Below are 13,879 nucleotides of genomic sequence, written 5' to 3'. Positions count from 1 at the left end.
GAGGATGAGGAGGAGGTCTGGCCCCTGTACAGGCAGCATACAGGCCCACTGGTGTGTAGACACATCCTGGTGCTTGTGAGCCAGATCCCCAGCTATGGGCAAACAGTCACACTGCCTAGTGGTTAGCCTCAGGAGAGATGAAGGATACGGGAATAAATCCACACAGCAAATCAGGAGTGGAGCCCTGAAGGCGGCTGGATGCCACTGAACATCCTTCCAGCAGCTCCTGCAGCCAAGCTGGTGACAAACGTATTGCTTCATAAGCTTTCCTTTGAGGCCAAGAGGGGGATCTTGACAACTGGGCATCTCATACCTTCCGCCCAGGCTTGTGATGATGATCACCATCATCATCACCCATTGTCCTTCGAGACAGACGGATGTCAACCATACTTTACTATCACTAATTTCAATGAATGCTGGATGCAGTCTACAACAAACAAACTGCATGCATGTACAAACGAAAGGGAAATTTCTGACAGATATAAGCAGACATACTGCAATCAGCACATTAATCCTATTTTAGTATGGATTTGGGCACTTCACAGCTAGATTTGAAATTTTATTTTGCAGCCAAGAACATACTTATTTTGGAATTCATTGCCAATTATCTGTGGAAAGCAACGGAATAGTAAGATACACCTTGCTCAAACAAAAATAAGCTAATAACTAATAGCCAAAATAGCCAAGTAAAGGATTCCAGAAAGCACACTTGAGAACTAGGTTTGAAATATTTCAAAATGGGTAAGTTTAGATATTACAAGGCACGGTATTACAGAGTTTAGCTATTAAAACATTTCAAAATTGTGAGTAAAACCAAGTTAAAAGCCCTGCTGACCATGTAGAATATACCATTACCTCAGTGTGAACTCTTTGTATGTGCGCTCGTAGATTGCCTCTCTGTGAAAACGAGGCTGGACAAAAGACACAAAAATGTGGTTTTTCACCAGTATGCTTGATCATGTGAATTTGCAATGCTCCTTTCTGGTTGAAAGCCTTTCCACAATCACCACATTTAAATGGCCGTTCACCTACAATACCAAGTAAAAGTTGGTAAGTGCAGAAATTTTTGCAGAAGAGTAATGACATTACACATGTAATGTCAACAGCATCAGAAATACATTGTACTGGGTTAAACTAATTATGAACTTTATTAGTAATATTGTGCATTTGTTCATGGCTCATTACTTACAATAGTTATTACTCAAAGTATCACAAAACTCTCAATTAAACACACTGCAATCAATATGTTATGAACAGAACAGAGCAGTACAGCACTGAACAGGTCATTTGATCCATGATGCTGGGCCAATCTTACTGCCAATTTATACTAAATGCCCTCCATTTCCTATGTATCTTTCTAAAAGCCTCAAACTCTAACAAACTGCTTGTCTCCATACTACCCTGGCAACCTATTCCACGGACCATCCACTCCCTATGTTCTTAACACCCCATCAATGAAAACAAGCATGCCATATGCCATTTTTTTTTAAACTAACTTATCCACTTGCATAGTCACTTTCGATGAACTATAGACCTGGACTCTAAGGTCTTTTTTGAACTTCAATGCTATTAAAGGGTTTACCATTACTGTATATTTACTCCTTCTATTTGACCTCCCAAAGTGCAACATCTCACTTTTGTCCTGATTAAACTCCGAATGCCACTTCCCTGCCTTTATCTGTAATTGATCTATATCTCACTATATATTCTTTGATATCCTTTATACCATCCACAACTCCATCAGTCTTTGTATCATCCACAAACCAGCTAACCTACCATCTACACTTTCATCCAAATCACTGAAATACTGGATATCACGTAACAGATTTCCAAACCCCTAGCAGGAAAAAAAGACTTGCATCTGGAATCCAAATTTGCAATGGATTCCATACATCTTTATCTACATATCTATTGCCAGAAACTTGTTTACAAATATTAATACCAATAATAAAAATGCCTTGGTTCTGCCCACTGAATAAAACAATGACAATTAGCATTCACTAAATAGCTTCCTCATGGCATATTTAATGATAAGCTGCACTTTTTTTTTGCATTGGATCCCAATACAGAACAGAATCAAAAGCAAGTGAAATCCCTTCCTTTAAGAATTTAAAAATTCTTGTTTAAAAAAAAAGGTTATAAAAATACAATAAATAAAAGATGGGTGGCAACACAGTGCAAATCTAACATAACATTCAAGTTCTGAAATAAATACTTTGTCTTCACATTCCAAGTGAAGTTTGTTAACATCTACTCAGATCCCACAAATAATTTTCCAGTTCAAGCTAGGCCCTGCCATCAAACCTGCTCCCATTATCTCCACTTAATAACAATCCAGCAGTTTGTTCTCATATCTGTTTGAATTTCATTGCATAAATTGGGGAAATAACATCAAGAATTAGGGCAGCAAGGTCAAATCATGCTCTATGCGACTGATTAAAGTTACCAAAATCATCTTTCATTTAAACCAAAACCATCTTTCACTATGGGAAAAGCAATTTTGTATCAATTAAATTGGGAAACATTTTATGCCAATGAATTGCTTGAAAACATCTTTTGACCAGTGTAGTAATGGGTAGATCACATAATTAAAGACTAATGACTTTTGTAATCATTTTAAAAGAATTAAATAATCCATTAATAGTACACCAGAGAGATTAGTTTCTAATATTTTTAGTTTTTTCCATTGTAAAATACCCTAATCAATGCTTCACTACACGTTATATGTATGTGTCAATTCAAAATTTGATAATTTTATCAGATTACCTAAAAGCTTTCAATGCCAAAAAAGTAGCAGTTTGTTCTGGTAGAATTTAAGAAGTAACTGACAGGGATCTTGGGAGTACAGACAGACCATGGAATACTAGTCCATAGCACCCTGAAAGTGAATAGGGTTGTGATAAATGTTTGCCTTCACACAGCACGGTACTAAGTATAAGAGTTGGGACTTGTGGTTTGTTGTAGAAAACATTGGTTAGACCACATGCAGTTTGGTAGCTACACTATAGAAAGCATGTGGTGAAGAACAGAGACAGTGCAGAAGACATTTACTAGGTTGTTTTCTGAATGATGGTCTGTTGTTACAAGTAGAAATTGGATAATCTGGGTTTATTCTGACTGCAAAGTAGAAAGATCAGAGTCAAACTTAGAGGTTTATGGAATTATGAGGGGCATAGATAGGAAAAACACTCAGTTCTAGAAGAGAGGGCAGAGGTTTAAGGAGAGAGGGAAGAAATTTAAAGAAGATCTGATGGGTAAGTTTTTCCACAGAGAGAATGGAGAACATCTCAAACATGCCAAAGACAGTGGAAATGGATATAATTACATAAAAGGCATTTGGACAAATACTTGTATACAAAAGGCACAGAGAGCAAATGTAGATAAGCATCACGGATGGCATGGATAAGATGGGTAGAAAGGGTTTGTCTATGTGCTGTATATTTCTATCATTCTATGTTAATCACCTGCATTAACAGAAAGTGAATCATCTTCCGAATTATTGTTGTAAAAAGGCACTCTGATAAATAATCCCATATTAGCTATACAGCATACCTCACCTGTATGTATTCTGATGTGGCGAATAAGCTGGCTAGGTTTTTGGAATGTTTTCCCACAATGTTCACAACGATGAGAGAACCCTGATCTATCTACATGTCTTTTATACTGTTTTGTACACAGGGATGACCTGGGAATTAAGGGAAGCATAAAACATATGAACATCATATTGAAGCACTTGCAATATTTTATGGAAAAATATTACAGCGAAAGAGCATCTAGCATTTCTTCTGTAAGCATTCACCACAAAAATTTACTGCATTTTAAGCAGTGTCACTGGAAGGTTTAAATTACAAACAGACAGTAATAGATTAAATGGATAGCAACCGGAAAATGAATTTCAATGCACTGAAACGTGAAGTCATCCGCTTTGGATTAAGTATTACTTTCTAAATGGTGAAAAGCAAAAGGTCAAAAACACCATAGAGGTCCAGGTATATTGATTGTTAAAATACCACCCAATGTACAGAAAATATTTCCAAAAGACTAGAGGCTTTTATACCTGGAGAATTGAAGTATCAGAGAAAGTAGTAATGCTACTGCTTTCCAAATCCCCAGCAACAAAACCTGAAGTGCTACAAGGAATTATACATGCCACATCTTTGGGAGAAAATACCAATTTCGTAGAGTTCAAAATAAATGTACCAAAATGATATGATGAATCTGAATGTTTAACTAAAAGATTCCACAAACTATGACTGTTTAGAGGTAGGATTGGGGGTGGTGAGGGGAAAATATTTCAGGAAACTTCCAATAATTACATGCGTCTTTCATCCTCGAACAATCCAGGGTCCTAATTTAGAGAACTACTTTGTAACTTCGAGAAAACACTGAGGGAATATCTCACCATCTGAAGGAAAAAAACAATTCCCACACATACAATTTTCCAATACCTATCCACCTATGGGGGAATCCAATAAAATAACATAAATAGTAAATGTCTCCCTACAATCTCCACTCTAGAAACAACCAAAATAATGCAACTGATGTTAATCTGAAACAATAGAAAATGCTGGAAGATACACAACAGGCAAGACAGCATTTGTGGAGAGAGAAAGAGAGTTAACATGTCAGATTGATGGTCCAATGACAATCATCAATCCATTTCTCTCTGCACAGAAACTGCCCGACCCACTGATATTACTAACAAGGTGTGTACTATCATTACACTATTATTGCTATTAACCTATTTATTGCTGATTTCATATGGAAAAGCAGAAGCAGCTATAAATAGAATTTAGTCAATGGATCACCAAAAGATACAATCCTCAAGAGTATGAGCATCTCACTGACAATTCCCATCGACAAAGTTTCAGATAATTTTAAGATGTGCTGCACATCTACATTTAATAAGACAGTCAAATTTCATTAAAAATTAATGTTATTTAGATACGTAGGCTGAAACGCTAACTGGAGGTGGGCTGGAATGAAAATATCATGATCTGACAAATGGCTGAACACGGTGTACCACAGGTAGAAACATACTTTCTAACTGTATTACTATGCAATGTATGAGACAGCCTTAAATTTACAACATAAATAAGCCGTTACATTTCTGCTTCAATTCACACACCTAACTCTATAGTGTGATTTCATATGATCGCGTAGTTGGGAAGGCCTTTCAAATTCTTTAGTGCAGATCTTACAAACATGCACTTGACTTCCATTTAGTTCCTGCCGATGTTCCTCCATATGTCTACTAAGTTGGCTCTGTAATGTAAATTCATCACCACATTCTGTACATATCAGGTTCTACAGAGAAGATACAAAAAAAAGTCAGGCCATCTGAAATTGTAAAAGTTTTCGCAAAATGTGTCAACATTCAATTATTTTCACAGACTAATTAATAAAGTTTATGACACTAAAATCTAAACTGGTGATTTTAATTTAATATTTCTATTCTTTCTACTCCCATCCCATGGCCCTTTTAACCTTTATGTTTAGAATTAAGGTAGTGACAATGTAGTCCTACCATCCACCGTTTTAATCAATCATTGCAAATAATTCAGGGTCAAAGATAAATCCCATGATGCTTAACTTAACCTTTAACAGCAATGTGAAAACAGAAACAGATGTTAGCTTATAATTGTGTAGAATACAGAAGCTCAGCTTATTATAAAGTTTTATACTCTATTAGAAATAATAAATTCTAAATCAAAAATCCAAGTTTGGGAGAGAAATGTCACCAGACCCACTCACAATAAGTGGCATCTCCCCACTTGAGTTGCAGCAAATCTGGGATTTCCACATCATCTACAAACTCCAAACTTTCAGACTGCTCGTACAGCATTCCTGTGATTTTGCATCAAGTATTGTACTGCACGTGCTGAACACCAAGGCAGCACAAAATCCCTGAGTTTACTCAGCATTTACACTATACGATCATATCCCACAACTGTAACTCTATGGTTAAATGGACAAGAGCAGGTACAAGCATGATCTCATTTACATCCCTTTTTGAACTTCTCAAATTTAAATATCAACATGCTTACTTTTAAAATTACAATAATTTTGATATGTTTTAAAAGGTTGCTCTTAAATGGTTTATATTATTTACAATATGTCAGACAAATTTGCTTTGAAACTCTAGATGAGTTTAGCTTCTATTCCAATGGCATGATGGAATGCTGTCATAGAAGGTCTCACCAAAGTACAAGGCCTTGTCTCTGTGGACTGGAGTGCATTTTTCCAGCTTGTGGTTAAAATACCAGCTGTTTCTTGGTGTATCTTGAGGACCACACACTTCCCAATTATCAGAGCTTCCTAACCTTACAAAAGTTAAACTCTTGTTTCTTCTATGTTATAAGATAGCACCCTATGACTGCAAAGGCATTATCTAATTTACCTGCAGCAACAATGAAAATCTATAGCTACATAAAAGAGTTGTAAGCCTGCAAAAGATAGTGCTTAGATTTCTTTCTGAAAATTTTAATTATGCATTAGATAAATTTTAAGTTCATGCTTCTTCTGCCAAGTCATAATTGACAATGTGTTATCACAAAGCAATTTCAAGTTAAAGCTAGCGTTCCTTGGAACATAAATGTAACAAGACATAGTTATTATGATTTAATGTAAAAGTAAATGTAGATTACAAGCAGTGAAAACTCACCTCCTCTTTCTCATGCAGCATAATGTGAGCTTTAAGGCTGGCCACGCGGGAAAACTTTTTGCCACAAACGGGGCAAGATGGGTCATTTGCATTGTGAGTAGCTTTGTGCAATATAAGATTAAATTCCACATTAAAGGATGCTGGGCATTGATCGCACCGGTAAGGCTGTTTACACAGACAAAGCAAAAATAAAGTCTGCAGATTTAAAGTATTAGGAAAATGCAAATAACAATTCATCTCTTGGCTAAAACTGAGCCATGTGTCATTTATGAGCTACAATTTAACATCAAACACTGCCAACATTTAGTTCTAAAAATATCTCACCTGGAGTTTAAATACTTCTACTCTATCAACAGCTAGTACAAGTTACTTTCTGTCACTGTGCAAAATAGTCAATATGTCACAAGCATGTAGAAATGGGTCATTTAGTCCTTCAAACCTGTTCCAATACCAACATCTTAAACATAACAGACTATTCTGAAAAACTTTCAAATGCACCTTCAAAATTAAAATAAACATCAAGATACAAAAGTCCTTAGGATAACAAGGCCAAAAGCCTGGCTAAAGAGGTAGTACAGAATATCTCAAAAAAACGAGAAAGAAGGAAGCTTGCTTGGAGTCATGAGTAGCAATGGAGGTATATAGAAATCTCAAGGTTGCGCAGCTGGAACCTATATCTTAGAATTTGAAAATTAATACAATTTCTAAGTCAACTTTCAAAGACTTTTAGATCATGGTCAACTGGTATCTCCATGCATCTATACATCTTTCTGGGTCTCGGCCCAAAACTTCAGCTGTTTATTCATTTCCACAGATGCTGCTTGACTTTAGAACATTAGAAAGGTTTTGTCAAGAACAGGCCATTCAGCCCAACAAAGCATGCCAAATCCCCATTCACATAGTGTACTGAAATATTTGGTGTGACTAAGACTTGCTGAGTTCCTCCAGCATTTGGTGGGTGTTGCTTTGAACTTCTAACATCTGCAGACCTTGTGTTTACAACTTCTCATGATATTTTAACATATACTAAAAATATATTCTGCCACTGCATTTGGCAAAAATTGTAAATTCTATCAAACCTACTACTAAAAATATTTAATTTTAGTTTATAAAATAAAAACACAGACAACTTTATCTTTCCATTACTGGGTGAGCTGGAGCAGCAAACTGTGATAATCAGCCCAATACTAGACCCACACTGCATCCAGTAGGCTAAACATAAAACAGAGGCTAACCCTGTAGTTTATTGGTGGGCAGAATAGAAAACAGATGATGTTGGCTATTTCTGGGAGTAGATATTAGGCACCTGATTATTTTTATATGCTTGCCTCAGATATTCTTTGTGCTCATTAAATTTTGTGTGGGGTGACCTTCCAATTGATTCAGCTCCTTTGCCTCCAGGTAGTCAATTTTCGATTGAGTAAGGCCAAGTAAAAACAAAGGACATTGCAATGGAATTGAATCTGGAATTGAAGGAGGTTCACACAAATGATTCTTGGATTGAAAGTATCATATGAGGAGCGTTTGATGGCTCTAGACTAGTACTCATTGGAATTCAGAAGAATGAGGGGATGGGATCTCATTGAAAACTATCAAATGTTGAAAGGCCTTGATAGAGAGGATATGGAGAGGATGTTTCCTATGGTGGAGGAGTCTAAGACCACAAGACACAGCCTCAAAATAGAGAGACAACCACTAAGGATGAAGATGAGGATGAAGCTCTTTAGCCAGAGAGTGAGGAATCTGTGGAACTCATTGCCACAGATGACTGTGGAGGCCAAGTCATTGGGTATATTTAAGGCAGAGGTTGACAGATTCTTGATTAGTCAGGGCATAAAGGGATAGAAGAAAAGGTAAGAGATTGGGGCTCAGAGGGAAATGGATCAGCAATGATGAAATGGCAGAGCAGACTCAATGGGCCAAATGGCCTCATTTTGCTCCTATATCTCGTGGTCTTATGAATTTCTAAGCCATTGTTCACGTGACTGAGTAAGGAGATGCAGGTACCACCCAACCTTGGATTACCAGCCATAAATCAAGCTGTTTTAATTCATCATGAAGGGTCTCGGCCCGAAACGTTGGCCATTCCTGACGAAGGGTCTCGGCCCGAAATGTTGGCCATTCCTGAAGAAGGGTCTCAGCCCAAAACGTTGGCTACTCTTTTCTCACAGATGCTGCCTGACCTGTTGAGTTCTTCCAGTGTTGTGTACGTATTCTTTGATCCACAGCATCTGCAGTTTGATTTTTGTGTTATGATTATAAGGTGACTGAAGCAAAGTATGGGGAGGGGGGAAAATGTCAGAGGTAAACTTTTCTTTTAAAAAAAAACAGAGTGGTGGGTGTGTGGAACACCCTGCTGGGGTGGTGATAGATGTAGATATATTAGAGGCATTTAGATATTCCTAGATAGACATATGGATGATAGAAAAATGGAGAGCTATGTAGGAGGAAAGAGTTAGATTGATCTTAGAGTAGGTTAAAAGGTCAACATAACACTCTGAGGCAATGGGCCTATACGGTACTGGAATATTCTATATTAAATCACAAATTTGAACAATATACAGGAGCGCATTTCCTAAGAGAGTCAGGGGAGACTATTCCAGTCAGCCTTCTCCCATCTCTGGTTTGCAAGGGCATGCTGTAGTGGCACCCAAGTACAGTAAATTCCACACAAATATGACTTTTGAGCATTCTGTTTTATTCCACAGGATACTGTCTTAATAGCCACATAGAAGCTACTTTTATTTTTTAATTATTTGATATTAATAAGATTGTTTTAATATTATTTAATTTAGCTCCAAACTACATGTTAATTAGAAGACCTTCAATTTTTCAAACTTTTGAGGATCAGGAACAAGTGAACTTACCTTGTCATTTTCCTCATGCTCCCGCAAGTGGCGCTGTAATTGGTTGTATTTGGAAAATGTTTGGAAACAGATATCACATTTATGAGCTTCTCTGTACTGAGTATCCTGGGACTCAAGAAACCCATTTGCATTGTCTGCACCCAATTCCAGCAAATTATCTATAAAAGAAAAAGAAAGATTAAAGAGGGACAGTTCCAGCATTGGAGCCTGTAACTGTTTTATCAGTAATACTTGTCCAGATTTTCTCTCTCATGGAGAGTGACTGATCTGCAGGGCATTTTCAACATTTTAAAGTTCTAACAGCAGAGCTATTTGATTATCCAACATTTCTCTTTTGGTTCCAGTTCTCTACAACAGCTTCAACCTGCATTTCACAGCTTTTGCATGTTCTCTCTCTAATGACCCTCATTAATCCATCAGCTAGATAGCTTTCTAAACAGTTTATCCCTTCAGAGATATTCTTGTTGATCTTACTCAATCTTAATACTTTTTTTTTAATTCTTCCATTTCTGAAGGGTCTTTGACCTGAAATGTTAACTCCACTTCTCTCTCCAAAGTTACAGTGTGACCCGCAGGTCACTCATTTCTAGAACGACCTCTATATATTCTTTACTACAGATCCAGTACTTTTGTAGTTTAAATCTAAAGTGCTACAAGTATGATTGTGCAGATGCATCAAATAGTTAACAAGACAAATTGCATAGGTTGCTATTGCTAGAGGTTGGAGTTTAAAAATAATGATCCATCTTTACAGGGTGTTGGTGTATTGTATTAAGGTCCTGGTCCTTACTTAATGAAGGATATACTGATGGTAGAAGTACATAGGCTCACCAGGTAATGAATAACCCAACTTAAGAAAATCTGAATTTATGCAAAGTCTCATTTTTAGAGCTTGTAATATTAATATATTTCATGATATCCAAGGATGACTGCATTCAATATTGATTTAATTAATTTAATTATAGGTAGTGTTGGGATGATTATTCAATTAAATTAGAACAAGTGTAGGTAGAGCAATATGATACAAGTAGCGATAAGAAAACAGGTATTTCTGACTTGCAGAAAAATTGGCTTACTTACATTTCAATAACCCACGGACTGTTTAAGTCCAAAAAAAAGATTTACAGGACTAATTCCTGGGATGAGAAAACTATCCTATCATGAGTGGCTAAAAAAAACTGGATCTGTAGAACTTGGAGTTTAGAAGAATAAGGAATGATCTTATTGAAACACAAAGATCCCCAGAGGGCAGTATCAAATCCTTTCCACCAGTGGGAAACTACCAGTAAGGGAACATAAGCAACAAGATAAGGGGCCACACACTTAAAACTGAGCAGAGTAGGAAATTTCTTCCCTCTGGTCAATATTGGAGTTCTCTGCATGGAAGGATTTTGTAAGTTAGATCATTTAAGGTATTTAAAGAGGGAGATTTTTGGGGGGGAAAAAAAGGTTTCTGGGAATTAGCACAAAAGAAACAAAGTCCACTGCAGATCAGCCAAGATTACACTGAATGGCAGGACAGACTCAAGAGGCCAAGTTGCCTATTTCTGCTCCTATTGTCCTGTTGATCATGCCAGTGATTTCTCTTTCCCTTAAAAAAAACGAGATTAATCACATGGAGCAAGTCCAGTGAAGGAGCATTAACACAAGTCTACAGATGCAAGAAATCCAAAGCAACACACACAAAATGCTGGAGAAACCAAGCAGGTCAGGCAGCGTCTATGGAAAAGAGTGAAATCGATGTTTTGGGCCAAGACCCTTCTTCAGGACTGAGAAGGGAAAGATGCTAGCATAAAAAAGGTGGGGAGAGGGGGAAAGAGGCTAGCTGGTAGGTGATAGATGAAGCCAGGTGGGTAGGAAAGGTAAAGGGCTGGAGGAGAAAGAATCTGAAAAGAGAGGAGAGTGGACAATAGATAGGTAGATACTTCATTGATCCCAAAAGAAATTGCAGTGTCACAGTCACATTACAAGTGCAGAGATATACAAATAATAGAAGAGAAGTAGGAAAGAATTTGAAAAAATAAGAGAAAGAGAAGGGGGGGGAAGACCCGAGGGAAGTAATAGGGTCAGAGAAAGTGAAAGGTCAGTGTGGGGAATGGCGGTGGTGGAATTTGTTCACCAGAAGGAGAAAGCAACACTCATGCCATCAGATTAGAGACTACCCAGACAGAAAATAAGGTATTGCTCCTCCACCCCAAGGGTGGCTTTATCTTGGCACAAGAGGATGCCATTAATCAACACATCGGAACAGGAAAGGAAATCAGAAATAAAATGTTTGGCCACTGGGAAGTCCTGCTTGTGGCGGATGGTGCAGAGTTGCTTGACAAAGCAGATCCCAATTTACAGTGGGTCTCACCAATGTAGAGGAGGCCGCATCAGGAGAACGAAACACAATAGACCCCAGCCAATTCGCAGGTGAAGTGTTCACCTAGAAGGACTGTTGGGAGACCTGAACGGAGGTGAAGGAGGAGGTGCAGCACTTCAGCTGCTTGCAGGGACGAGTGAGATCAGTGGGGAGGGACGAATGGACAAGGGAATTGCAGAGGGAACGATCCCCACAGAAAGCGGAAGAGGGGAGAGGTATGTTTAGTGGTAGTATCCCTTTGGAGAATAGGAGGGTTAATGGTGCCTGACGGCGACTCCTTTGCTTGCATCCTTAGAAACAGCTCTATTTCCATCTTTAATATCTTTATTTTTCCTTTCAGGGTTCTTCCGAAGACTTGGAATTGCACACTGACTACAGTTCTTTACGAGAATGGGACCCACTCTCGGGGTTTCACAACTGGTCATTGTTCAGCACACCAAGGTCTTGGCCTAAGAGCTCTGCTCACCTCGAGGCTTTGGAGACGGGGGGTGAGGGAGGGAGAGAATCAGAGGTCGGTGTATTGTTGGAGACAGAAAATCTCTGGCTGCGAGCCCAGAGATCCAAGATCTTTGGGCACAGAGCTCAGAAAAAGCAATGCAACAGACTTTCAACATCGTAAATCAGTGCGTTGTTTCTCCCATCACGCTGTGAAATGGAGACAGAGAGACAGATTGATTTTCTATGGTATTTCGAATGCCAGGTGAACAATGTAGTCTTTGGAGTACTACAAGACTGTATACTTTGCTGTTGCCTTGTTCACCTGGTCTATACAAATCATCACCATCTGCAGTTATCTTGCCTCCTGCACCAAATGAAGTGACCTTTGAGTGTGTGCTCGTGGTCTTATGCTGCTGTAGCCCATTTACATCAATGTTCAACGTGTATTGCATTCAGAAATGCACTTATGCACACCACTGTTATAATGCATGGTTACTTGATTTACTGCCGCCTTCCTGTCAGTTTGAACCAATCTGGCCATTCTCCACCAACCTCTCATTAATGAGGTATCTTCACCCACAAAGTACTGCTCACTGAATATTTTTTGTTTTTCACACCAATTTCTGTAAACTTTAGAGCACGTGTTTCCTACCTGGGGTCCATGGACCCATTGCGTAATTGTATTGGTCCATGGCATAAAAAAGTTGGGGAATCCCCACTCTAGAGGCTATTGAGCATGAAAATCCCAGGAGATCAGCAGTTTGAGCTACTTAAACCACCCCATCTGGCACCAATCATTATTCCACAGTCAAAGTCACTTAATCACATCTTTCCCCATTCTGATGTTTAGTCTGAACAACAACTGAACCTCTTAACCACATCTGCAAGCTTTTATGCATTGAGTTGCTGCCACATGATCAGCTGATCAGATGGTTGCAGTTGGAAGCTGAATGTCCAAGGTTACACATTATATCAGAGGAATAGGAAGGTAGGGAGACAGGATGGCGTGGCTCTACGGGTAAAGAAAGGCAACAAAACAGTAGAAAGATGTGACATAGAATCAGATGATGTTGAATCCTTGTGGGTTGAGTTAAGAAACTCCAAGGGTAAAAGGACGCTGATGGCAGTTATATACAGGCCTCCCAACAGTAGCTGAGAGGTGGACCACAGGTTACAACAGGAAATAGAAAAGGCATGTCAAAAGGGCAATGTTATGATGGTCATGGGAGATTTTAACATGCAGGTCGATTGAGAAAATCAGGTTGGTAATGGATCTCAAGAGAGTGAGTTTGTTGAATGCCTATGAGATATATTTTAGAGCAGTTTGTTGTTGAGCCTACTAGGGGATCAGCTATACTGGATTGGGTGTTAGGTAATGAACCGGAGGCAATTAGGGAGCTGAAGGTAAAAGAACCCTGAGGAACCAGTGATCACAATATGATTGAGTTCAACTTGAAAACTGATAGGGAGGGAGAAAGTAAAGTCTGATGTAGCAGTATTTCAGTGGAGTAATGGAAATTTCAGATGTATGAGAGTATGTTGGTC

General features: G+C 38.4%; 1 protein-coding gene across 4 annotated transcripts in view; it reads right to left on the bottom strand.

The window, feature by feature from the left end:
- LOC140730323 (zinc finger protein 236-like) overlaps positions 1-13,879 on the bottom strand; it is a 161,454-nt gene that overhangs the window by 100,716 nt on the left and 46,859 nt on the right. For 2 of the 4 annotated variants that reach the window (XM_073050576.1, XM_073050586.1), the window contains exons 2-6: positions 9,532-9,689; positions 6,665-6,829; positions 5,129-5,307; positions 3,558-3,685; positions 856-1,028 (exon numbers count right to left, since the gene is read on the bottom strand). In XM_073050576.1, the coding sequence (XP_072906677.1) occupies positions 856-1,028; positions 3,558-3,685; positions 5,129-5,307; positions 6,665-6,829; positions 9,532-9,689 (803 nt within the window). Of the gene's footprint in view, positions 1-855; positions 1,029-3,552; positions 3,686-5,128; positions 5,308-6,664; positions 6,830-9,531; positions 9,690-13,879 lie in introns of those variants that run through there. The other 2 variants (XM_073050604.1, XM_073050596.1) reach the window with 2 other exon arrangements.

Source organism: Hemitrygon akajei, chromosome 1, assembly GCF_048418815.1.
Source record: "Hemitrygon akajei chromosome 1, sHemAka1.3, whole genome shotgun sequence".
In the NCBI taxonomy this organism is placed as follows: domain Eukaryota; kingdom Metazoa; phylum Chordata; class Chondrichthyes; order Myliobatiformes; family Dasyatidae; genus Hemitrygon; species Hemitrygon akajei.
This window is presented reverse-complemented; position numbering and strand designations above follow the sequence as displayed.